This window comes from Electrophorus electricus, chromosome 4, assembly GCF_041902795.1.
Source record: "Electrophorus electricus isolate QZ-2024a chromosome 4, ASM4190279v1, whole genome shotgun sequence".
Taxonomy (NCBI): Eukaryota; Metazoa; Chordata; class Actinopteri; order Gymnotiformes; family Gymnotidae; genus Electrophorus; species Electrophorus electricus.
In genome coordinates, this window is record NC_137500.1 from 11,852,501 (window position 1) to 11,876,987 (window position 24,487).

Consider the following 24,487-nt stretch of genomic DNA (forward strand, 5'->3'; position numbering starts at 1 on the left):
ATCAGTTAATAAACACCTTCTGCGTAAGTAAACCAGAAGGTTAACATGCGATATCTTTGTACACGCCGCTCCAACAACCTCAAGTGTCAGGAAACAACTTTAAAAATTAATCGTTCCGCTTCCAACTATTCGAAACACTTCCATACGTTCGTCCAAGGGCGTAAATTTCATTTCGGGGAGGGGGGGCAATAAACAGTAACATTTCTCAAGAGGGGGGAAGCCAAAGGTGCTACCAAAAGTTCGTCACAAAATATTAAAACGAAAAGTTAACACATCTAGCTAACTAAATACAGTCATATCATTAAAACCTAATAATTAAAACGGAGCATGAAATTACTCCCGATATAAAAAAGCAACTTTTGTCCAGCTGACGTGAAGTGGTCCTTCTCCTCTTCGTGGAAATATTGCGAAACGACGGCCCGAAAGACTGGAGTCCTCGGTTTTACTGTTTACACGTATATCTAGTCATCAAAACGTTACAACACATCCATAAAGTCATTTAGCTAGCTATATAGCCAGGTTTATTCATGTGAGCAGTCTGGGACCGCCTAAATTCAGGATGAACTGTGCCTACAGCCAGGGTGCTGCTCGAGGTTCACTCTTAATGCAACAGTCCTCAGTTTTCTAGGAAATCCTCAGCGTTAGAGGGGGGTTCATTTTACGCATCAAAAACATCGGACAGCTCCTGTTTTTATAGCTCGATCGACCAATAACCACTTAGCTAACGACACCGCTGTAGTGTCTTTATATAATAAATGTCAATGTTTAAACTTACCTGTTCTTCCTCTGCTGATAAAGTGGCAGCCATACTTCACGTCTATTCAATTAAGACACCTTTCTCCTTCAAGTGCTTGACCAGTCCTTCAGGAGGGTCTCCGTTCACCAATACTGTCGACGACGCCAATTGCCGATTCAGATAGACTAGATTAGCTTGCTAGCTAGCTATTGGTATCATTGGTTTAAGGTTACCGCTATTTTGACAGGAAAAAAACACACTAGCTACTAAGCTAACTAGCGAGATTATGCATGTACTACCAAGAGCAAACTTGGCATTTTTGGCCAGGCTAAATTGTGCTGGAATTTGGATGCGCAGTACTCTCGAGCTTCGGTGCCATATTTGCAAAAATAGACTGCTAAGATGGTTTTCATCACACCATCATCAACATCAGCGACATCAGGTCAACGACAAGCGTAATGACTATCAGCCAGCCAATGTTTGCTGGCGACACCTTAAATATTAGCTTGCTAGCCGACCGTGTAGCTAGCTAATGTTAGATCAGCAAAACAGAATGCACAGCTTCATGCTCTCCCGTGTCTTGGGCGTTCAGGTATAAATAGTGAGTCCGATGACGTTTATACTCGGAAACTGAAAGCATCCATCTTTTAGATTTAAAAAAAGTTACTAGCACATCTGGAACCTCCTCGTCGGTTTCAGGCTTTTATCTTTACTTAACAAATAGCTCGAAAGGAAAACTGCAAATGTTAGCCCCCTACTGGCTACAAGCGACCACAACAGTTGAATATATCAAGATCACCCGTCCGCATGACCACCGGCTGCAGCACCTCCCACTCATTCGCTGCTTCATTCATAAAAATGTCACTGCACAAGGAGTTTACAGTAAAATCAGAGGAAGCCGTAAACCATTTCTCTTGTCCTGTTACGTGCTTTTTGCATTCATGACTGGTTAAAAAACATCTAGGACACAAAGAATGTATGAAGTAACGTTTTAGGTCTTCATCAGTAAAAAAAATATATTCCCATATCGAGAGAAATAGGACAAAATGGCTCTTTAAATCAAGTAAAAAGTTAGAAATCAAGGAAATTGTGACAGCAACAATGCACTTCCTGTCAGCAGACCTACATCTTTCTGTTTGGTCCTCCACTGCCCAACAGAGAGCTCCATACTCACTTTGAAATCAACCATACTGATTTCAGCATAAAACATAATTCTGGAAATATCCAGTTACAGAAAGTCTCATAAAATGTGATCTCACATTGCAATAGAGTCAGCTATGCAATACAACAGTAATATTTATCCCTTTTTTTCTGCAATATGTTAAATTTTATAATGTCTCCGTCTAAGCATAGATTAGTGCTGCACACACCAAGTCTGTGTTAAATAGAATATACTACAAATATTATCCAATAGACATCGAAAAAGAAACATTACTTGGAGTTTTTAAAGAACCAGACTAGTATATTAGTATTCTAAAATGATCTTTATAATCCATCCCTTCTAGTGAAGTAGTGAGGTCAGTAGGTTTTTACATTTTTCTCCACACCCTCTGCTACACTAGAAAACAGGTGCTGTGTGTCCTTGGGAAAATATATGCAATTAACATTTCTCTTAAACCCATGCCTTAGTTTTCTTGTGTAAGCTTTTTTTTTTTTTTTGCCACAGCTTATTATATATGAAACATTTATATGATTTGTGTTGACTAAGTCTGATTCAATCAATGCATTCCTACTTATATGTTCAAATATAAATATTACAAATGCATAATCTGGGAGGGGTTGGGGGGGATGAGGTTATTTTTTAACTTTATTCCCCTGTGGGCTCTACACTAATGTAGGATATAAGTTGTGGGTTTGTTTAGCAAAGGCTGCAAGCATTAAGTTAGAAGTAGGTTTGAAGAAAGATTCAGTTGTGATCGGCAACAGAAAGCTCTTATTTTTATGCAACTCAGGTCAAAGCATTAAGTTTGAAGAAAGAGGTGGAAAACGCTGTGACAGCAGCCAAAATGAGTCAAAACAAGGTTAGCTACCTTTGTCATAGTATACAAGATGGTAAAATGAGAGTTTCAGAGATGTGGTTTCAGAGCTGTTTTATTAGTCATACTTCACTTTCCAGGAACACAGTACGTTAGCTTAAACAGAACTACTGCTTGTAACCTGCTCTATTGAAGATGACTATGAAGATATTCTCATAACAATCTGATTTTGAAACAGGGTAAGCAAACCTCATGGCTTAATAAAATGGTTTACATATGATTGTAGTCAGATTACCTGTCAGTAATGAACGTGGGAAGATCCAAAATTATGACAAGGTGCCATCCATATAACTACTATTATTTCAGTAGCAAATGTGTGACCTCAAATTATTACTATATATTCAGTTCAAACATGACCAATCATGCCCAGTTCCAGAATGTACCCATTTTGTTCTTGTAACAAAGGCTGAAGGCAGCAGGAGGTAAACGTGAGCTCTGATCACCAGCCCATAAAGCCAGCAGGGTTCTGCTGAAAAACCTAATTTACAAAGTTCTTAGCCAAGTTCATGGACGTTGAATGGGTTTGCATGCAATTGTTCAAAATGTTTGTCCTGTGTCGTGCATACACAAACTATTTTTTTTTTTTGCATGTCAGGCTTCCCAGCTGACTCCTGAGGACTTTCTGAAGTAGAATGAGAATGAGGCTTTATTGGTGTAGTATGTTTAAGCATACAAGGAATTTGTATTTAGCTGCATAGTATCTCACATTACACAGCAGAATTTGCAATCACATAAAACATTCCTTCCTAAATCTTTCATTAGTAAAGTGATGCAGGCATACTGACAGCCTTTTGTAGACATTCCATAATTGCATTAAAAAAGGCTTATAAAAATTCATAAGTATAAAAACTACAGGTATGCAAATAATATTGTATAGAAGGCAGAATATAGCAGCCAGATAGATACAGGATTAAAGCTAGTAGTGCAAAGTTTTGTAGTCTGGTAGTTTAGACCCTTATTAGACTGAAGGTGTTGGAATAGGTCATGTCCAGGCTGGAAGGAGTGTTAATTTTCACTGCCTGCTTGCTAGCTCTGTGGGTGATAAAGATTAAGGTTTGCAGCTATAGTTTTTCAGCAGATGTAGTGTTGCACTGTAGTTTGTGTGTTACGTTGGTGGCAGAGCTGTACTGGACTGCAGATAGATGTGATTGGTGGCAGAGCTGTACCAGACTGCAGGTAGAGGTGATTGCTGCGTAAAACTAGACTAGCAGCTCTTATCTGTCATCTCTCCACTGCTCCAGTTTGGTACATATTCAACTCTATGTTGTTCTGACTGCTCCACTGGGCCATCTGATTACCCTTCTTTGCAGACTCATCACTGCCTCTAATAAAGTGTAGGATTTTGATCAAGTTGTTAGTATACAGAGGACAAAAACAGTGAGGAGAGGATACAATCTTGGGGAGCACCAGTACTGAATTAGAAATAAAAGAAATAATTTACTAAGCACTTGATGTTACATTAAATGTATTAAAAAGTGGAAATAAAAAAAAATTACTTGAACAATAAAAATACATTTATTAAGGTCTACAAATCATGCTTAAAAGTACCAGCCTCAATCTTCATCATGTCCTGAAACTTACATGTCTGATGCCAGGAGTCTAAATTAAAAAATTTATCTAAAATATACTAATGGCTTGCAGAAAAAGCATTCATGCATTGTGTTATCTGAACACTAACTTTCATATACATGCAGAATAGTATTTCATGATTTCCAATGACTCCAAATGCTGGAGATAAACCAAGACTAGATTGTCTTTGCTTCTCTGTAGTTTTGTGCTGGATTCAAAATGTAGTTGTTCCCACATAGAATGACAAAAACAGCACATATAATCCATCATGCAATTTCTTCAAATCGTATTGTTTGGTGAAGTAATAAAATGTAATGATTTGAAGATCATTGCATGAGCAACCAAGTGAATAACTATAACCAACATACAGGATAACTTTCTTCAAGATGGGAAGTGAGACAGTTCCACATTACTAATACATAACCGGTCTATGGTGTTTCACCATGCTGGGGGGGGGGGGGGGGGTTGTGTGTGTGACCACAGCAGCGTGATCAAACAGCCTATTTAAAAGCAAGACGTACAATACAGGTTTATTTCTGTATTGTTATGACAAATGCAGTTTAACCTTCAACTGGTCAATGATGGATGTCAACTTTATGCCAGTATTAATATTTGAGGGCAATCATATATAATGTGGGATCTTTGAGTAGGACTTGATGTGCCTGGAAGGTCACAAGTCTTCAGCTCTCCATGCCCTCTCTGTGCTTGTTAGCTTCTGTCTGGGTGTCTGGTGTGGAGAGATGCTCCAGCTCATATGTCCCATTCTGATCTGCCGGCCGAACCTCAGTGGACGTCTTCTTGTGCTCCAGAATCTGCTGCATCTGGTGACCGGCATAGTTGGGCTTTGTGGTGAGGGGGCACTGTGGCACCTCCATGCCCAGAATGTCTGCCACCATGTAGGGCCTGAGCCAGCCCACCAGCGGGGTACTGCCTGGCGTGTAGTGAGTCTCCCGGTGGTAGAAAAGGAGTCCGTCCACCTGGGGGGAGGTTGGTGTTAGAGAAAAGCACACTCGGTATATATTAACAGTGAGTGAAAGAAAACGTGGTAGAGTTAAGGGAGTGATTTCATATCGAAATCATGATTTAGAAAGAATGCATTATTCAAATTTTCAGTTATTAATAGTTGTTGATCTACTATAGCTGTATTTATTCATCCTCATTAACAGACGTTTACCTACCATAGTTGTATTTATAACTGCTTATTAATAGACACACATTTTGGCACAGGAAATAATTTATCCATCACATTTTCTGGACTTGGTCAAGTTACTTTATACAGTATGACTAATTGTGCGCATAGGATAAGATTCACTATAATTTATGTCAATAGATCATATTTCATTGCACTTACGCTGAAGCTATAATCCTGTGCCAAAGTCTTCTGAATGCACTCTGTTGAACAGCTGATGCTGTTAAGACTCACAAAACGGAACTGCAAAGAGAAGAAACATTAGAAGCATTAACATAATCAAGTCCAATCCTTAAACACATTTAACACAAGCGATACACTTACAGGATTCCGTTTGCCAATCTCGGACAGTCCTTCCACCTCTTCAACCTTCGACTGCAACCAGTAGAACCGGAACTCTGTCTGTTATGTCAGAAATATCAATAAGTTCACTTTTAGTCACATTTATGTCTATGAAGATGTACTTACACCATCCAGGTCTTTAAAATGTCTTGTAGTAGTAAGTCAGGTATAGTCTTGAAGGCTTTTCCACTGATCTGAGGGCCTTTACCAATTCAATAGAATGGTAAGTAATTCCCCATCTTTTTTTAAACCTCTGTGGGCGAATTACACAACTCCTTAAGGTCTCACGGCAGTCACTGGGGATGGTGATTGGTGTGAAAATACCAAGGTAAGGAGGACAGCGCCCCCATCCACCCAGCTCAGGGATGGCTCTTCCAACATGACCAAGATGTTCACTTACACTCGTTTCAAACCTAATGTCTTCTTGTCCAAATGTTTACAAAGTTCTCCCCAAAGGGGACAAAGCTTTGTTGAGATGTTTGCACTGTTCTTTGGAGTGCTGATAGTGTGAAGTTCTCTCTAACTTCCTTTGATGAAAAATCTTTAATATCACATTCCAAATGTGACTTACTTCTATGAGACTTTTACTCAGTTAGTTATACATTGTCTCATTATGTTTTCTATACATATGCAGCATTCATGAATTAAAAAGCAGAGACTGCTGAAAGCAGAACAGCATTTTCTTAACAATAAAAGACTCACAGGACAGTCATATACAGGATGTCCTCTCCAGCACATCACATCCAGGATGTAGTAGGTCCTATCCACTTCACTGTAAATGCAGTCTAGGATGGTATAATCTGGGAATTCAAGATTCAATGTTAGTTACCACAATATAATTCTATTTGCTGTATTTAAAATGCAACTGCGGCGATCAGGTTTGTAGGATAGCCTGGTACCTACCTTTCCCTATGGCTGAATTGTGCCTGTTCCCTCCTGGTAGCAAAGAGGGGAAACGATTTACACAGTACCCACTTTTAGTGTATGACGCAGTGGAACCCTATTGAATGAGAACAATGTAAACACAATTTAAATTTGAAAATCAAGAATATACGCTTTTACACTGCTGCTATCGCACCATAAATAATTTTTAAAAATAACTTGCTTCTGATGATTCCTTACAATGTTGATATTAACTTTCAAAGCCAAAGACCCAGCTTATGACTTTCAAGCAAAATGAGCAGACACTAGGACCTCCATCTCACCTCTCGGTTTTGTAAAGAGTGATCAGATGAATTGCAATTAATTGCAGTCATTCCTTGCCATGAAAATGAACTTGATCACAAAAATTAGAAAATGGCCTGCTAACATCATTCTAATCTTTTCATTAGCTCAGGATAAAGTGTTTTGGTTTTCCCACAAAGTTTACTGCCTGTTTTTTTTATTTATTTATTTTTAAAAAATCCTTTTGTCAGATGGTTATATGGTATAGTGAAGTACAACTATAAACATTTCATAAGTTTAAAAAAAATGAAAACACCCCCCAAACCTTTATTAACAAATACATCCAGTTTAAGCAAAGACTTAATATTTAGTGTTGACCCTTCTTTTTTAAGACTTCTGCAATTCACCTTGGCATCCTGGATATCAGCTTCTGGGCAAAATTTTGATTGATGGCAACCATTTCTTTCCTAATCAGTGTTTTTGTTTGTCCATCCTCCTTTTGAGGATTGACCACAGGTTCTCAATGGGATTGAGATCTGGGGAGTTTCCTAGCCATGGAGCCAAAATTTCAATGTTTTGTTTACTGAGCCACTTGGTTATGCACCGTCATGCTGGAAAAAAAAAGAAAGAAAGTGGCTTCTTTGCTGCCCTTCTTGACAGCAAGCCATCCTCCAAAAGCCTTCACCTCACTGCACATGCAGATGCACTCACACCTGCCTTCTGCCATTCCTGAGCAAGCTCTGCACTGGTAGTGACATGATCCCGTAGCTGCATACTCTTTAGGAGACGGTCCTGGTGCTTTCTTGGGCGCCCTGAAGCCTTCTTCACCGCAACTGAACTTCTCTCCTGAAGTTCTTGATGATTGATAAATGGTTGATCTAGGTGCCATCTTACATACAGCAATGTCCATATCTGTGAAACCCTTTTGATGCAATGAGGGTAACTATGGTTAACAGAAAACTTCAACCACCTCCACCCTTTAAAAGAAACCAGTCAGCTCTTCTAATCTGCATGACAGAGTGACATCAGCTGCCTTGTCCTCATTAACACTTTTTCCTGAGCTAATGAGAAGATCACTGAAATGATGTTAGCAGGCCATTTTGTAATTTTTGTGATCAAGTTAATTTTCATGGCAAGAAATGACTTTGCAATTAATTGCAATTCATCTGATCACTTCACAATCTAGAGTTAATGCAAATTGCCACCATAAAAACTGAAGTAGCAAACATTTTTCAGTCTGTCAGGCTACCCACTGTTAGTTCTACTGCTAGATCTCACATGACTAATTTGAATACAATTCTAATTGAACAGAGTGAAAATAAACCAGGCAATAGGTAAACAGAACAGTGAGCACTATTAATATGAGTCAGATCACACAGTTCTTCACACCCTTGGAGGAAACATACATTTTCTTTGATACCACCTCTTTAAAAGAGTTTAAGGGGAAAATAGAAAAGAAACTCATTAAACTGTTATGGCTGATGCCTTTAAAAGGGCATTTCTAACAGCATTATGCAGAATGGTCCAAACCTTAGATGCAACAACAAGAGAGCGCTTCCCTACAGGACAGACCACGAGCAGCCAATCAGAGCTTAGATCCACAGGGACATCCACCAGCCACTCTGACAGCATCAGCTGTAGAGAGAGTTTAATGATTAATGCTGACAGACAACACAGAGCAAAAACACCAGATTATAACATTAGTTCCTGTTTAAAGACTCTCTATAAAACTTTGTATATCTCAATAACACTCATTTTAAATATTTTTCAGGACCAATAAGCAACGCTCGTTAATTGACCATTAACTGTTAAATTATCTGTCAAGATTAAAATGTACTATTTGTAATGGACAAGTGTCTCTGAAAACAATACTAGTAAAACAGAAGTATTTCTGATGAGAAGAATCAGAGATTCTCAGTCGTGCCATATTTCTTAAATAATAGAGTGTAGTTTTAGTACTATTATTAACATGTGGTTTAAAAGTTAAATCAGAGTCTAAATCAACTGTACAGTACAGCATTAATAGCCAGAGCCCGTCACTATTTTCTGTTGCCAAGGAGACGATATAGCTAAATGTAATGTTAATCATGTTTGGCCTGCACAAGTTAACCTTTTGAAAAAAAGGTTAAACATCACTTATGTTTTGGAGGTTGTTTAAGGCTCCAGCATCTTGCAAAACATTAACTTGGCACTGCCCTCCAGTACAACAGCTCAGATCTTCCATGTAGGAAAGTATATTATCACACACACACGTACATATATAGGCGGATAATGGTTAAACTGCGAATAGGATTACATTAACAAATCTAATTTGGCAAAAACACTGGTGATGAGTTTACTGTGTTCCTACCTGGTTGGCGTAGTGCTTTGGCAGCTTTCGTCGTTGCTCAATCTCCATTCCTTCATCTTCCGCTTCATCCTGTGACAGGCTCTTTTGTCTCTCCTCCTCTTCATCACTGTCCGTCCCCGTCCAGTCTCCATCGGCCAAGTGGCGGGCATGATTCACGTAGTTGAGTCTTTTCCTACAAGCACAGGACCATTTAGAAACATCTGACATAAGTTGCTAAAACTAAATCATGCATGTTTCAGTACTGAGAGAGAGCTGGGTTTCTAGTCGGGCTTTCATAGCAAGATGCTGATCTACTTCACTGATGCAATGCATTTCAAAGACAGTAGACAAGTAGTGATGGTTGCATTACTTTAAAGACACTCAAATGTATTTCTGCACAAGCTTCTGTAACATATCCATTTACATTACATTTATGGCATTTAGCAGACACTCTTAGCCAGAGCGACTTACAAAAGTGCTTTGTCATTTACTCATAGAATATATCCTAGTACAGTAGGTCAGAATCAAACATACCAATGAACTAGAATACTGTAGAATACAAGGATGAATGCTGATACCTAGAGGTGCAAAATACATAAGGTCTATCTTATATCCAAGGTATTCCACTCTAGTCACGCTGTATACAGCAGGAAAGTCAATACGTTTTGAGACCAACAGGAAGACTTGCAAACTTACTAATGATGAAACCAGAAAACATTAACAAAATCTATATGTACTTCGTCCCTGTGACTATAGTGCTCGCACACAGGTAACATCACTGACAAAGATACTGTACTCCGGTAGCTCTATGTAATGTGTGATTTACAGTTTTTGCTGCTCCAGGAATTTCCTCCGCCGTTCATGCTGTTCTAGCGCGCTATATCTAGCCTTATACTGGCCCAGGCGCGGGTGGGGAGCGGATGTGCTGTTGGGCTCTCTGGATACAGAGAAACTGGAGGAGAGTGCTTGCGTCAAGGCCTCCATTACGGACCTAGAAACAATACAGAAGAATACAGCTCAACATAACAGTGTAAGTCGCCTTCAACAAAACAGTGTCTGTATGTCCTAACTGTCAAACGCTCACATTAGATGTCGACGACGTTCGTCATGCATGTAACGATACCTACAAGTTAGTTAGCAAGTTACAAATTTACACCAAATTAAATAGTTACAATTCGACCGTGGTCTACTTTTACTGAACTGGCAGTTTCACACTCAGGCGAGCATAGCAATTTTTCGTCAAGCAACTTGGTGTTTGCTAATAAGACAGCTATATATAGCTAGTTAGCTATCTAGCTAGCTGACGTTATCTTCCATTTCCAATGCATGCGAAAACGGATTCGGACCTGAAGGAAAAGCCAAAGTTAACCAGCTAACGCTAGCTGGTAGATAACCTAACCTAGCTAGCTACGTTAGCTAACTTTTGCTACTTCCGTTTGGTTGCTAGCTACAAATTCCGTCGCATACTGTTACTCTCCAGGATTTGGACCCATGGTCTCAGAGAACAATAACGCTAAACCATAGTTCTAGGAAACAGGAATTAAATCTGTTGTAGACCTTGAGAGTGACAGTACTTCAGATAGAAGGCAGTAATGATTCTCCAGTCCGGTCGCGTTTCCCTCTGACGATCTATGGCACCGTTAGGTCATCTTTTCTAGACTGGTCGACCAAAACCCTTCACGGAGTTTTATCCAAGAAGCAGCATGGCATTTTCTATTTCGTTTATTTAAATAACGGATAGACCAGATTTTGTGGGGAAATGGTGCTATATTCGTGTTTGAAAATGCCAATAAAACGTGCATAACAATAAGAACGTATTTTAAAAAAATTATTTAGTAAAAACAGGCTTTAAAGTCCTGTGTCATGTAGCGGTGTATCCTCTAGATGGGGTCCAAGATCTTGAAGTTTAATCCCTCCTCTTGCTTAATAATACACATTTAAATAACCCACAAAAAGTTTCCTACATTTTTTGTCCGTGGTCTCGCGTCATGGAAAGAGTTAGGTTACTTTGTTGCTAAACGTTAAAGGATTTACTTTGTGCGGAAGAGGCCGCAGGCCTTAAGCCTTCGAATTTACATATTACAACATCAGAATGCTCTGATTTTGGATATGAAATGAAAATAGGATGGCTTCGTTTTGTTCCGAAAATGGAGCAAGTTCCTGACGGAATGAGGATCAAGCTCACAGTACAGTAGAATGCATTCATCATTTCACCTCTCACCGAAAGAATGGCTCTTCTCCCCGCGGGCGTCCTGTCTTTGTGAAGCTGCGACACTGTTGAGATAATGTTTTGATCTTACGCGCCTGTATTTCGGACGCACCAGGCTCGTTTTTTCTCGCTTATACGATGAAGATGACCAGCAAACAGGCGCCATGGGATTATAATACAGCATATCGTCGTGAATTGCATTTTTTGAGTTAGCCTAACCTACTGGACCAAAACAACGAAGTGGATGTGTATTCAGCGTTTGGATTTTAAAGTTCCATCGAAAATTAATTTCTTAGACTAAATATTGGATTATCTTGGCATAATAAATTAAACGTCAACGACTACAGAATGTGTGATAACTATATAATCGTCGGTATTTTACTGTGTTGCAATTTTTCTTTGGAATGTTAAAAAATGTAGCCCTGCGAGAGGCGTTTGAATCACTCTTATCAATACGCCCACGAGTTTTTTTTTGTTTTTTTTTACTTCACCAAAATATAGTCTGCAGAGCCCCAGACGGCTTTGATTAACACTGTCTTAACTATTAACACTGTTAAATGTTGGTTAATCTGTTTGCTCGCTTTCGTGATAAGTTTACATCCTAAATCCTTTTTAATATAGGTCACCTGATAGCCAGACGTAAACAAGTTGTTGGTTTCTCTGCATTCAGATACCCAGACATCTTTTTTGTTAAGTTGTCACAGTATGGAATGGAGCACTTTTGCCGTCAGTAATCAAACGAAGCTCTGAAGTCTGGTGTATTAATTTACAAATAAAAAAAAATTAAAACAAAATGTACTGGTATCTAAGATGAGTTAAATCGACACATAGGCTAAAGGGTTTTGTTCTGTCACATCATCTTCATCTTGCTTTCTGGTATCGCAAGAGGACAAAATGTCACTGAAAGCTAAAGCACTTTATACTTTCCAAAGTGAGAATGCAGAGGAGATCAGCATACAGGAGAATGAGGAGCTAGTTATCTTTGATGAGAATTCTGTAGATGGCTGGTTACGAGGAGAAAACAGCCGTGGAGAGAGAGGCCTATTCCCAGCCTCTTACGTTGAGATTATACGGCCACGTTCCAACTCCAACCTGACTGACTGCTCCCTCAGCCCTGCTGGCTCCCCTGCAAAAGAACATTTCTACTACTCCCCTACTACTAACACCACCTTCTATGACGATGATGACGATGACTGGGATGACTGGGACGACAGCTCTACGGTGGTTGAGGATGAAGACCCTCGCAGGGCGGTGGGTGCAAATGGCCATGCCCATCAGAGTCCCAACCCCAACGTGCACTACCGTGCCAAGCCTCACATGGAGCGCCAGGACAGCATCTCTAGCTCCAGGAAGGGCAGCATGGTGGGCAGGAACCTCAACCGCTTCTCCAGTTTTGTGCGCTCAGGTGTAGAGGCATTCGTGCTTGGCGATGTGCCCATGATGGCAAAGATAGCTGAGGCCTATAGCATAGAGATGGGCTCCCAGGGGCCTCAGTGGAAGGAGAGTCCCCAGCCATTCTCCTGCTCCATTGAAGATCCCACCAAACAGACTAAGTTCAAAGGCATTAAGACTTACATTTCCTACCGGGTCACTCCCAGTCACACCGGCAGACCTGTGTACCGCCGCTACAAGCACTTCGACTGGCTCTACAATCGCCTGCTGCACAAGTTCACCGTCATCTCCGTCCCCCACCTGCCTGAGAAACAGGCCACTGGGCGTTTCGAGGAGGACTTCATTGAGAAGAGGAAGAGGAGGCTCATCCTGTGGATGGATCACATGACCAGCCACCCGGTGCTGTCCCAGTATGAGGGTTTTGAGCACTTCCTCATGTGTGGCGATGACAAGCAGTGGAAGCTGGGGAAGCGGCGGGCAGAGAAGGACGAGCTGGTGGGTGCCCACTTTATGCTCACGCTACACATCCCCAACGAACACCAGGACCTGCAGGATGTGGAGGAGCGTGTCGACACCTTCAAGGCCTTTGCCAAGAAAATGGATGACAGCGTGATGCAGCTGACGCACGTGGCCTCCGAGCTCGTCCGTAAGCATCTTGGGGGCTTCCGCAAGGAGTTCCAGCGACTGGGTCATGCTTTCCAGTCCATCAGCCAGGCGTTCATGCTTGACCCACCGCACACCTCAGACGCCCTCAATGCCGCCATCTCACACACAGGCCGCACTTACGAGAACATTGGAGAGATGTTTGCCGAGCAACCCAAATATGACCTGTTCCACATGCTGGACAAACTGTCGCTCTACCAAGGTTTGCTGTCCAACTTCCCGGACATCATTCATTTACAGAAAGGTGATGTAAAACATATTCATATGTATTATTCTATAGATAATATAGGTAATATTTTCTATTGTTGTAGATGTTGGCAACATATAGTAGCACATTTATATTATAATTCACTGAAACATTTTATTGCCCCAATATGATTATAAGGCAGGCATGTACAACATTGATCTGCACTGATTGCATTGTAGCCAGCGTCTAATTTTAGATGTTTAAAACAAAACTGTAGCAGTACATTCCTGATCTGTAATAAACTGTAGCAGGGGAGCACTGTTACAGTCCTGTATGGCCAGAGTGACAGTTTTGTGACTTGTCTACTGTAACACACTTACTGTACCTTATATACAGTGGAGAAGTTGAATCAGATGTGTATAGCAGGGAAATGGCCATACTGCACTGGACTTCAGCCCTCAGGACTGATGTTGGACACCACTGCTCTAAGTCACTATTGGTAACGGTGATAGTCTGACAGATCTGTCAGACTATGGGTTGAGTGTATCAAAATCAGCATTGTTATAAGATCATTTTAACAGTAGAAAGAACTAGGAAGGTTGAAATGACATTTTTCTTATGATCTTAACATTATGCTGCTTTTGGGAAATGTGGCAGTGTTTATAGTACAGTGGCCAGACAACCTCCAGCCCCTGTCCTCCGTCTTACAGCACCTGGGCAGACACCTATTTGTCATCTTTCAGAGTGAATTGGTAATTGTTTTCTATTTATATTATTTTGGCATGGCACATACATGTCAAAGCAAATACCTTGTATATCACAGATTGCCTGGTACCTCACCCACCAGCTCGCTGCAGAAAGTCCGTACTCTAAGTACTAGTTAGTTAGGATATTGGCAACAGTGGCTTCAGTTCTCAGTAGTCAGCACATTCTTTCCTTTTGAAGAGTAGGAAAGTTGAATTTCATGCTTTCATTTATATAACAAATTTCTAGATTAAATTGGTTGTCTCTGTTAGCTAGCTAGATAGGTTATGGTTTTAGTTTTGTGTGTTGTAGTATAACCCCATCCATGTATGTCCTCCTTTTAGGGATTACTAAAGTGGACACCCTACTTCATAGGGAGTCCAACCACAGTTAGATACAGATATCTGACCACAGTTAGATTCAGATATCTGACTACAGATCTGCTCATTATTTTGTGATTCATGGCAGACTCAGCTCTCCCATTAAATCTTAATTGCATTAAAATGATAAAACAAAACGATGAATCTCTCGACAGTATGACCCAGTGTACCTTCAAACTCGACAGTATGACCCAGTGTACATTCAATGTTGGAAAGCAGTCAGACAACTCAAGTAAACGTTGAGTTTTTGTGGTGTGGTTCAGTTACAGATCACCCTGATTGTGCTGGTCTGTGCCTTATATCCAGTGGCTGCTCCTCCCTCTTTTCTCTGCACTATGCAGTGAAACAGTATGCTGCCTTTCCCAAAAGCTCTGCGAGTTTGTGCTTGCAAAGCCAATATTATTTTACAAGCAACTGTCGAGTCATACAAGCAATCATAGAAGGTGTGCTCATTTACAGAGATGCAGTATCATCTTACCCCTCAGTTAAAAAAATGATTTTAGCTTTGAGATATTAAATCATTTTAAAAAATGTAATACAGTGGATGGATTGTTTAAAGCAAGATGTATTTGTGAAGGGAAATGGGGAGACTTGCATGAAAAACCTGATTTGTTTGTTTTGGCAAGGTCCTGTCGGCCCTATATGAGTGAACACTCCTCTGGGTTTTGCTAAGACAGGCAGGCCTATCTTATCACAAGGAATGCTGTGTAACAGATGTCTATCATTTAAAAATATGAGGGAGATTTTGTGGTTGCTGTTAACCACTGAAGATAGTTTATCTAAATTCCAACTGATTAATTTTGCTGCTTGCCATTGTTTTTGTGTGCAGGTATAAGAGAAGGCCAAGCTCACTGTCCTTTACCCTTAGCCTTTTGCCCTTTTACTTGTATGACTTCTAAACTGCATAGTAAAATGCTATTGATGAAAAATATTTTTCATCAACAAAGTCAGAGTACATTAGGCTGCACAGACTATGTTAACATGATCACACCACTGCACTATTGTATCCATAAGCTGTTTACAGATCTTCTCTGCTCAGCCTAAAGAGCTCACCATATCCTTCATTGTGTTTGCTCTTCCTGACCTTAAGAAATTCTTGTCTTTTTGCATTTTTTGTTGCTTCTCTTACTGTGTAGTTCTACACAGTAGGCCTCTCTAGGTCTGCTGGTTCCATAACAAAGTTCTGAGGGTGTGGTGGGGTCCATATGGGACTGATAAAGGGCAGAGAAGAATGGGCAGGCCTGCAAAAACACAAACCAGAACCATCCATGCCGCTGTTTACCGGACAGACTGCCTTTGAATGGCTCATATATCATAGGCTATGGGTCTGGCTGTACGGCCTGGTTGGATAGGGGCTTCATGGTGGATTACAGTTTTGGTGGATATTGATTGGAGAGTTTATGATACTTTGCATGAATGAAAGAATATCTGCTCCAACGAGGATGCTCATCATGCCTCGTGATGATTCACAGATCCGAGACGAGTGCGCTATTGGTTACAGGCAAGCATTCAAAACACCGCTGACATAGAGCAAGCTTTAAGTTAATGCTTTTTAGAGAGTGGCTCTCTGTCTGCTGGATTGATGTGTGTTGGCGAGCTGTGAGATGAGGGGCTCTGGCCATTTGGAAGCGGACCTGCTGCTGTTCCGGTTCCTTACAGCCGGAGTGAGAGACAATGGAGTGACCATGTGCCGTGTCTCAGGTATCGGCTGTCCGTGGCTCCGGGAACAGATTGGGCAATGGGAAATCTGAGAAGCCAGTTCCCTTACCACTGCACAGTGCACACATTCAGGAAGCGATCAAAGCGAGCTAATCAACAGGAGAAAAATAACTATGTGAAGGGATAAGCAAACACTGAATGTGCTCGTATGTGAGCTCTGCTCCACCAGCAAGACTGTGAAGTCTCAGGAGTTCTTGAAAGCCTTGTCCTGAAGTCTTGGGTCACCTTGTGGTTGAAGTGTTTTTCTAGTCAGCTGGTTCAACTGTATATGGATTTATTTTGCTAATGATTTTTCTCTTTTGGGTTCTCAGCAAATGCCTGTTGCCCAATTCAAAGTGTGTACACCTCAATGTTAATGCACCAGTTTGGAACTGTAGATGACGCATGGTGATCAGAGCTGATAACGGAGTTGCAGTGGATCAGAGTGAGGTCCACATTAGCCTCGTATGCAGGGCCTGTGGCAGAGGCCGAGATCTGTCTGAAAGCCCACTCACAAGCAGTGCAATGATGTTATTCACTTCCTGGCTTTGAAGAAGAGTCAAGGCATTGATGTGGTCCAGACTTCCACAAACACGCACATAAATGGGCTAGTAACCCTTTCAGAGTTTAGGCTGGGCTGCAGCAGTTCTGGTTTTGGGGGTAAGGGAAGGTAGAGCATGGTGTGCCATGGAAGCCGCAGGATCTGGGGCTGCAAGACTGCTAAATGACCTTTCCATCTGTGAATGTCCAGCGGAAACGCCAGCGAGACACCAGTGGGGACTGAGGCAGCTCTGGGTTTGGTTTTTACACACACACACACACACACACACACAGTAAAGAGCTGTTTTTTGAGAGGCCCGAGGTGTGAGAGGGTGCTTGCTCACACATGTGCAAGCCATGCACATATGAGGGAGCCAGGTGAGACCAGATTGGTCTGGAGACATCCTGTCCTCGCATGCTACTCTGGCATGCCGTGCAACACCAGAGGCAGACATGTGGCGTGTGCTCCATGCTTCAGTTGGCTTTGAACTTTGACCCTATTATTCCACAACTCCACTGCTGTGTACCAGCTGCTTGGGACTTGGGAATGCCTCCTCGTTTGAGCTGTGGGGTTCTTTAACAAAGGAGAGAATTCAAGGCTGTCTGGCAGCTTCAGGCTGAACCTCTTTCTTGTTGGCACAGCTGTACATGTCATCTTAAGCTCAATTCTTGTGTAAGATAGGCTTTGGTTTTCTGGCCAGATGCAAACAGGCTGTGGAACTGGAAGGTTAAATCTTAAGCTTATTTTGTCTAGCTGTTGTGTAAATAACCTGGAAGAATACATGCTGGGACTTAACACTGTGGTTAACAGCTTCAGTACTGCCAGTCAACTCAAATTTATTTAAATAGTGCTTTTCTATTACACATTTTGTCACAACCAGCTAGTCTGTTTGATCACACATGTTCATTTGCAGGAGAGCAAAACCAGACAGTGAGTACAGGACTGTAATACTGCTGTGTATGTCTGAGCAGCCCTGAGACCAGGGTGCTCACAGCACTGCAAAGATTTCAGTGGCCAGTTTTGCAAGCTTTTGTGTAGTTCTCTTGGTGTGTTGGTATTGTCACACTCTCCTATAGCCTTGCTGAGTCCTAGGGTGCACATTAGCAGTTGTTCCCAGATAAATCCGAGTGAAGGCTTCCACTGTATTTCCAGCCCACACCAATGGGCTTGACAATCCTTGCAGTGTTTCTGCAGCTCACTTCAGGCCTGCTAAACCCATTAGAACGCTACCGGTAATTTTATGTTCTTCTACACAAATGCATAGCATGTAAAAAGAACATCTGTGCACTGCAATGTGTGATTTTATTTTGTATCTGAATGCTCAAAAGAAATCACTCTTTTTTTAAAAATGATTTGGCTTAAAGGTCTGTGGATGTAGTTCATATTGCTTTGCTTTGTCTCCCATGATACTGTGCCAAGCCAAAAGGAATGCACATTTTTCTCTCTCTCTCTCTCTCTCTCTCTCTCTCTGTCTCTCAGTCTCTCAGTCTCTCTCTCCCTTCCACCACTTTTGTCTCTTGCCAGCCAATAAAGGTTCAGTAACCGAAAGGTTATAACTATGCATTTTGCACTCACTGACCTTTTTGTGTTATTTTGAAAAGACAGGTCACTTAACTGGAGGGCATGTTAATCAGTCAGGACTAGCCACAATAGCCCTCACCCATCAGCCTGCATTTAGGTCAGATGTGTGCGCACCTCCTCAGCCTTGTTTAGCCCTGTGGTGTTAGTGTCCTGTTATTTGACTAAACCAGTATGCAGACCTTGCATGAAAACTGTTCATGAAATATGGTTTATATAAAAAAAAAATCTCTGAGAAAAAGGGCTTTGTTAGTATAGTGATATTTGGTTTACAGTTTTAACAATGCATGTGGTTTTGTGGTTCTGTTTAGAGCAGTTGTGGTGGCTCAGAGATTTTAACTGATTGTGGGCACTCCCTCATATTGGATTCTAATGAAGACTGGCCCCACCTACACCCAGCTGGCTCTTTCCTCTGAAATAAATAGATACATACACCTGAATGCTCTGTGTCAGAGGCTTCTCACATAGAGCAAATGGGGAAACAGGAATATTAAATGTGGTTATTTATTTATATATAAATTAAATCACAGACAATTAATTGCGCCTCTTCTGTCCAACAGTACAAGTTACAGAGATTTCATATATTGCTATTGCCTCTTACACTGGAATGATTTCTAAGCGCACACATGTTAAGGTTTGTTTACGCTTTAGAGCAGGGCTATTGAATTGTGTGCAGGTCACTTTGACCAAATAAAAGACTCATCATTATCTAAATCAGGTGCTTCTGTGTAGGATTGTGACCCAAAATAACAAGAAAAAGAAAAACCTATGGACACTAGGCATTCAACCTAAATAGCTCTACCACGGAACATTTAATCATTTGGATGTTGGAAATTTGAAACTCTTAAATTCTTATGCACGATTGGATAGATTCCATAATGTTTGAAGATCTGAGCTTTAGTTAAACTTGGTAAGATACAGAAGTCTTAAGTTCCCAATCACACTGTTCTAGAAGAATGGGAGGAGCTCCTTGAACTGAAAGAGATGGCAGAAAGACCAGTCTCCCAGTTGAATAATCACTCTAGCTTAGCTGGTTCTAGTGAAGCCAGTTTGGACTGGGGTTTAGTGCAAGAACAATGTATCATTGAGGAGATGATAAGTGTAGTGACTGGAATCCATGAGGTTGGCTCTCCTGTACTGATGGATTTTTGCTTGCTGTGCTACATCATTCTTTTTTCACTCTAGCAGTTGGTATCGAGGGTGGGCCAGCCTAACTAACCATACAGACGTCAGTCCATTGTACACTTAAGAAGTTTGGTTTGTGGGCTTGGCTGAGCTTAGCTTGCACTGTAGCATTTGCCGATGAGATTACAGAACAAATAGGGTCCAACTGGGAAGCAGCATTGTGAGTGTGTAAGAGAGAGGGGGAGAGAGATTGTCTGTTTGTGTAGCACAGAGCGAGAAGGAGAAAGGAGGAAAGGTCCTCTGCAGTGCCTGGCACTGATGGGTCACTTGTCGTCGTATTTATCTCTGCTGTACCCTCAGATGAGGGCTCCAGCGACAGAGGTTCATTCAGCACACAGATGTACTGAGCTGCTCTAGTTTTGTTTCAGCAATACATTTCCTGGATTTTAGTCAATGCAGTCTGAAATGAGCAAGAAAGGAACAATGGTTGCAGCACCTGCTGGACAACAAGCAGGTATCTGATTTCTGATCGCTTGGTAACAAACATGTTCAGATTGTACTAGATATCACAATTACTCATTACAGTTTAGCTTCCTGTTACAGATTCCAGTGTTAAATTTGAAAGGCAAGGAACAAGCCACTGTGTAAAAACTGCAACCTAGAGAGCCCTGGAAAATTTATCTCTATCTCTGCCTCTCTTTCCCTACCTTTTTTCTTTTCTCCTTCTCCCTCCCTCTTTCTCTCTCTCCTCCTCCATCACTCCTTCTCACACACATACTGATTTAGATGTTGAAAATTTGGAACTCTTAAATTCTTTCAGCATGATTAAATGAGGATCACATAACGTTTGAAGATCTGAACTTTAGTTAAACATGGAAACATACAGAAGTATTAAGTTCCCAATCACACTGTTCTAGAAGAATGGAAGGAGGTCCTTGAGCTGCAAGAGATGGCAGAAAGACCAGTCTCCCAATCGAATAATCACTCTAGCTTAGCTGGTCCCAGAGAAGCCAGCTTGAACTACATTTTGTGAGATGGTCAGAAAATTCCGTGGACCTGTTTGTTCCCGTACAGGAACGTATGTCAATAAATCTCTAGGCAAGTTTACTTTTCTCTCCAGCTTTGAGGAGTCATTCTTAATTATGATCATGATCTATATCTTATATTATCTGGCAAGAATTACATATTGTTTAGGGCTAACAGAAGTTTTGTGTATCCGGTTAGACAAGCCTTTGACACAGTGTCTGCATGGCTGTGATATTTCATCATGGCTGTTCTCTGGAGTGTGTTTACAAGGTTCAGACAGGGATCATCTTTGTGTTCAGGCTAGTTCTAGTTTAGGGAGTGATGGGAGGAAGAATGGGCTACTGCTGCTTCTCTGTTTTTTGTGTGTTTCACTATCCTCACTGTCCTTCCCACTGCAGGTGAGGAAAGTACTGTCAGTGGTAGCTCAGTTGTTAAGGTGCTTGATTTGTAATCAGAAGTTTGTCAGTTCAAGCCCAACCACTGCCAAGTTGCCATTGTTGGGCCCCTGAGCAAGGCCCTTAACCCTCAATTGTTCATGTTGTATTCAGGCATAACTGAAGTCACTTTGCATAAAAGTGTCTTCTAAATGGTATGGAATTTTCCCACACACCACTCCTAAACAGCAACGAACCTGGATGATTCTCCTCAGTGGCCTAGTAATATCCAAGTTTTCATGCCTTCCAGTAAACTGCAGGATGGCTGTAACAAGTGTTCTGTTCGTGTTTGACTCTGTCCACTGCAGGTGCATTTGCAAAGGTGAAAGAGTCACAGCGTATGAGCGATGAGGGTAAGATGGACCAGGACGAGGCCGACGGCATTCGCAAGCGCTGCAGGACTGTGGGCTTCGCCCTGCAGGCCGAGATGAGTCACTTCCACCGTCGTCGCGAGGTGGACTTCAAGGAGATGATGCAGGCCTACCTTCGCCAGCAGATCGCCTTCTACCAGCGTGTGGGTCAGCAGCTGGAGAGGACACTGCACATGTATGACAGCCTGTAGCACGTGAGCCTGCCACCACAGCTGGCGTTAGGCAACCAGAGCCTAGTTAACTCATGTGGGGAGGCCGCCCTGCTCCTGCTCAAGAGCCGCTCATATTCTCTCGAGGGTTACGAAGATGCCCTGTAGCTCGGAGAGGATGTGTGGATTCAAAGTCATTTCTGAATCATTCTGATTCTGCAGAGATGGCTGGACTTGGTGGTTGTGGAGATGGTCAGACTTCTAAAAAAGGCGAATGCACATGTGGACTAAGCACTTGCTTATGCACTTAAAGATGTCACTTTCATGGCTGCTTTTATTAGCCAAAACACAGAATTCCAGGGACTCGCATAGTTTTGTGATGCCTTGATGATAAGAAATATTCATGTAATTATATCTAGCATCTTATTTTGTTTCACATATTCTGTTTTATTTAATCTTATTTGCTAAGTAAAGTAAGTTCTTAGATTATGATTTGTACTCTTGACCAGTTGTGACCTCCCAGACTCAGGTTGAGTAGCTTTTCTTGAGGAAAGGTCTTGATTCAAGCCCTTTTTTGTGCCTGTTAGGGATGTGCCTGTCAGGGATGTCTTCATGGCTCTGCAGGTCCAAGAGCCATATGAGGGTAAAACTGCTTGCTGCCACAATAAACCAATCTAGAATCAACTGAGCTGGAACTCTGGGATTCCGGGTATTCTGGAACTCAGAATTCTGTTACTGGGGTGGTGCGTTTGTCAGTATAGACAACTGTAATGATTCTGCTATTTGCAGTTACTACAAACCTAGAAAAGACTATTAAATGTTTGCTTTTAAGTTTTAACAGACAGCAAAGTGTAATTTGTTGCCTCTATGACTGGCAACAGTATTCACTGTTTTAAAATGGCCACGCGGTTCGCAACATTCCTGTAACACCACCCATTCTAATTATGAGAACATGCTGACTGGTTTGTGTGTGCAACGTTTAAAATTTCCAAATGAATGTTTTAACAGGAATGGATTTACAAATGTTGGTGCACACAATGATTCTATAAATGCACCCTGAGTTTTGGGGTTGATTTTAGCTGTAGTGCATGTTGAATGCAAAGTGTCCGAGGGGACGGGTACTTGTGGTCTACCTTTTTTTAATAGGTTCTTCTATTAGTTATTTTTAGGAGAGTCATTTTGCATAGACTTTAATGGACAGTGGACAGAGGTAGGACACTTCTGAGGACTAGTTTGTGAACAAGAGAGTGCAGATGTTAAAAATGCATCACAAATTCACACAAATGTTACATATTATTAAAGATGGGGTTAAAGGTAAGGCTAGCTTTTGTTAATATTTTATATGTTTAGGTTGTAACGTTTGAAACAGTTTGCAAATGCAGGCCATGCATACGTTTCCTTTCCAGATTGTACTGTTCTGAAGGCTCTTGGAACTCTGTTCTTGCTGTAGACAGTGCTAGCAAACTAGCTTGTGGTATTGCAAAGATAAAGGGTTTCAGTGCTTTGAGGCTGCCGCTACTAAACTATACAAGGCAACAAGGTGTACATTCCTGAAATGTAGACATAGTCCCAAATGGCCATGGTGCCGTGTTGGCAGTTCCTGATTGGAGATTTATTCACAAACAGAACTTTTTGCATTAGGGAGGAAGCATTCTGGCAACTGTTGACCAAACTCTTAAATATGAATGTTAAGGTTTTCCCATGAAAATGTGTTGAGGGCCATAGTAGAAGTATGAGTCCTCATAGATATGTAAATCTACACGTGGTTTAATGCTAAAAACAAACAAACAAAATTCACAGTAATAGAGTACGTAATGAATTTATTTGCAATGTTCAAATCTCATACTGCAGTGTTACTGAGGTTTGCATAAGAAGCTTTAGATTTTATTTTCAGTACATACAGTTGTTCATGGAAAGCTGTATTTTCTCTTAGGGGGTTTCTTTACTGGTAATCCACCAATGCAGATAAAGCTCTTGAGAAGAAGCAGTGCAACATGCACAGTGAGCCAGGGCTGCATGTGTGTATACACACACACACACACACACACACACACACACACACACACACACGTACGTACGTGTGTGTGTGTGTGTGGAGCCAGGGCTGCATGTGCCCACTAGGCCACTGTAGCCATATTTTTAGCTGTAGCTGATTTCAGGGTGATATAAAAGTGCCCCTCCTTGTTTTGCAAGCTCTGTAATTGCTGACAGACCAAAGTATTTTCTTGACTCAAACAAAGAGTAATTTTTTAGACAACTCGAGGCCTTTTATACTCTTAACCACAGCAAGGTGAAACATCACTCTGATAATGCAGAAGAGACACCATGCTGTGAAAAACTGAGAGGATTGAATGAACCAACAGGAAATGGAAGAGGCATAGACCTGACGGTGTGTACCCCACTACACACACGCCGTGGGCCCTGCAATGAGGAAGAGTGGTGTGGGTTAAGGCCATGTTAACTAAGAGCTCTGATTGTGGGCTTCACACTCATGGTTTGGACTGTGAAGAAATGTGTGAGGTTGTTTAGCAAAAAAAAAAGGAAAAAAGAGTGATTTCTCTGTGTTGGGAGAACAGAGTTTCCACTCCAGTCATGCGCTGAAAATCTTAATAAAAAAGGTAATCC

General features: G+C 41.4%; 3 protein-coding genes across 8 annotated transcripts in view; 1 reads left to right on the forward strand and 2 right to left on the reverse strand.

Annotated features, from left to right (window-relative positions):
- ptpn9a (protein tyrosine phosphatase non-receptor type 9a) overlaps positions 1 to 1,480 on the reverse strand; it is a 27,043-nt gene extending 25,563 nt beyond the window's left edge. For both annotated transcript variants that reach the window (XM_081712426.1, XM_035535137.2), the window contains exon 1: positions 776 to 1,480. In XM_081712426.1, coding sequence (XP_081568552.1) covers positions 776 to 808 — 33 coding nt within the window. In that variant the 5' untranslated portion in view covers positions 809 to 1,480. The remainder of the gene's footprint in view (positions 1 to 775) is intronic.
- Positions 1,481 to 4,268: 2,788 nt separating this feature from the next.
- snupn (snurportin 1) lies at positions 4,269 to 11,716 on the reverse strand. Of its 4 annotated transcripts, none has more exons than XM_027004039.3 (9): positions 11,587 to 11,716; positions 10,192 to 10,356; positions 9,387 to 9,558; positions 8,567 to 8,671; positions 6,776 to 6,872; positions 6,575 to 6,672; positions 5,855 to 5,932; positions 5,693 to 5,773; positions 4,269 to 5,318 (listed from the first exon to the last, which is right to left on the reverse strand). In XM_027004039.3, the coding sequence occupies exons 2-9, from the start codon at positions 10,347 to 10,349 to the stop codon at positions 5,022 to 5,024; spliced, it is 1,086 nt and encodes a 361-aa protein (XP_026859840.1). In that variant the 5' UTR covers positions 10,350 to 10,356; positions 11,587 to 11,716; the 3' UTR covers positions 4,269 to 5,021. The 4 variants fall into 4 exon arrangements, with proteins under 4 accessions (XP_026859840.1, XP_026859839.1, XP_026859838.1 ...); XM_027004038.3 differs by lacking the exon at positions 11,587 to 11,716 and adding an exon at positions 10,940 to 11,067; XM_027004037.3 differs by lacking the exon at positions 11,587 to 11,716 and adding an exon at positions 10,923 to 11,029.
- A 14-nt stretch (positions 11,717 to 11,730) lies between these two features.
- On the forward strand, positions 11,731 to 23,180 carry snx33 (sorting nexin 33). 2 transcript variants are annotated; one of them, XM_027004035.3, is made up of 2 exons: positions 11,731 to 13,873; positions 21,651 to 23,180. In XM_027004035.3, exons 1-2 carry the CDS (start codon positions 12,469 to 12,471, stop codon positions 21,902 to 21,904), a joined length of 1,659 nt encoding a protein of 552 aa, XP_026859836.1. In that variant the 5' UTR covers positions 11,731 to 12,468; the 3' UTR covers positions 21,905 to 23,180. The 2 variants fall into 2 exon arrangements, with proteins under 2 accessions (XP_026859836.1, XP_081568555.1); XM_081712429.1 differs by lacking the exon at positions 21,651 to 23,180 and adding an exon at positions 14,213 to 14,567.
- Positions 23,181 to 24,487: the final 1,307 nt, after the last annotated feature.

Excerpts from the sequence above, each read along its gene's own strand:
- snupn (XM_027004036.3), bottom strand. The coding sequence starts at position 10,478 with ATGCATGACGAACGTCGTCGACATCTAAT. Across the intron at positions 5,774-5,854 it reads AGATTGGCAAACGGAATCCT|TTCCGTTTTGTGAGTCTTAA; the intron begins GTAAGTGTATCG and ends TTCTCTTTGCAG. Across the intron at positions 5,319-5,692 it reads CACAGGATTATAGCTTCAGC|GTGGACGGACTCCTTTTCTA; the intron begins GTAAGTGCAATG and ends ACCTCCCCCCAG.
- snx33 (XM_027004035.3), top strand. The coding sequence starts at position 12,469 with ATGTCACTGAAAGCTAAAGCACTTTATACTTTCCAAAGTGAGAATGCA. Across the intron at positions 13,874-21,650 it reads CATCATTCATTTACAGAAAG|GTGCATTTGCAAAGGTGAAA; the intron begins GTGATGTAAAAC and ends TGTCCACTGCAG.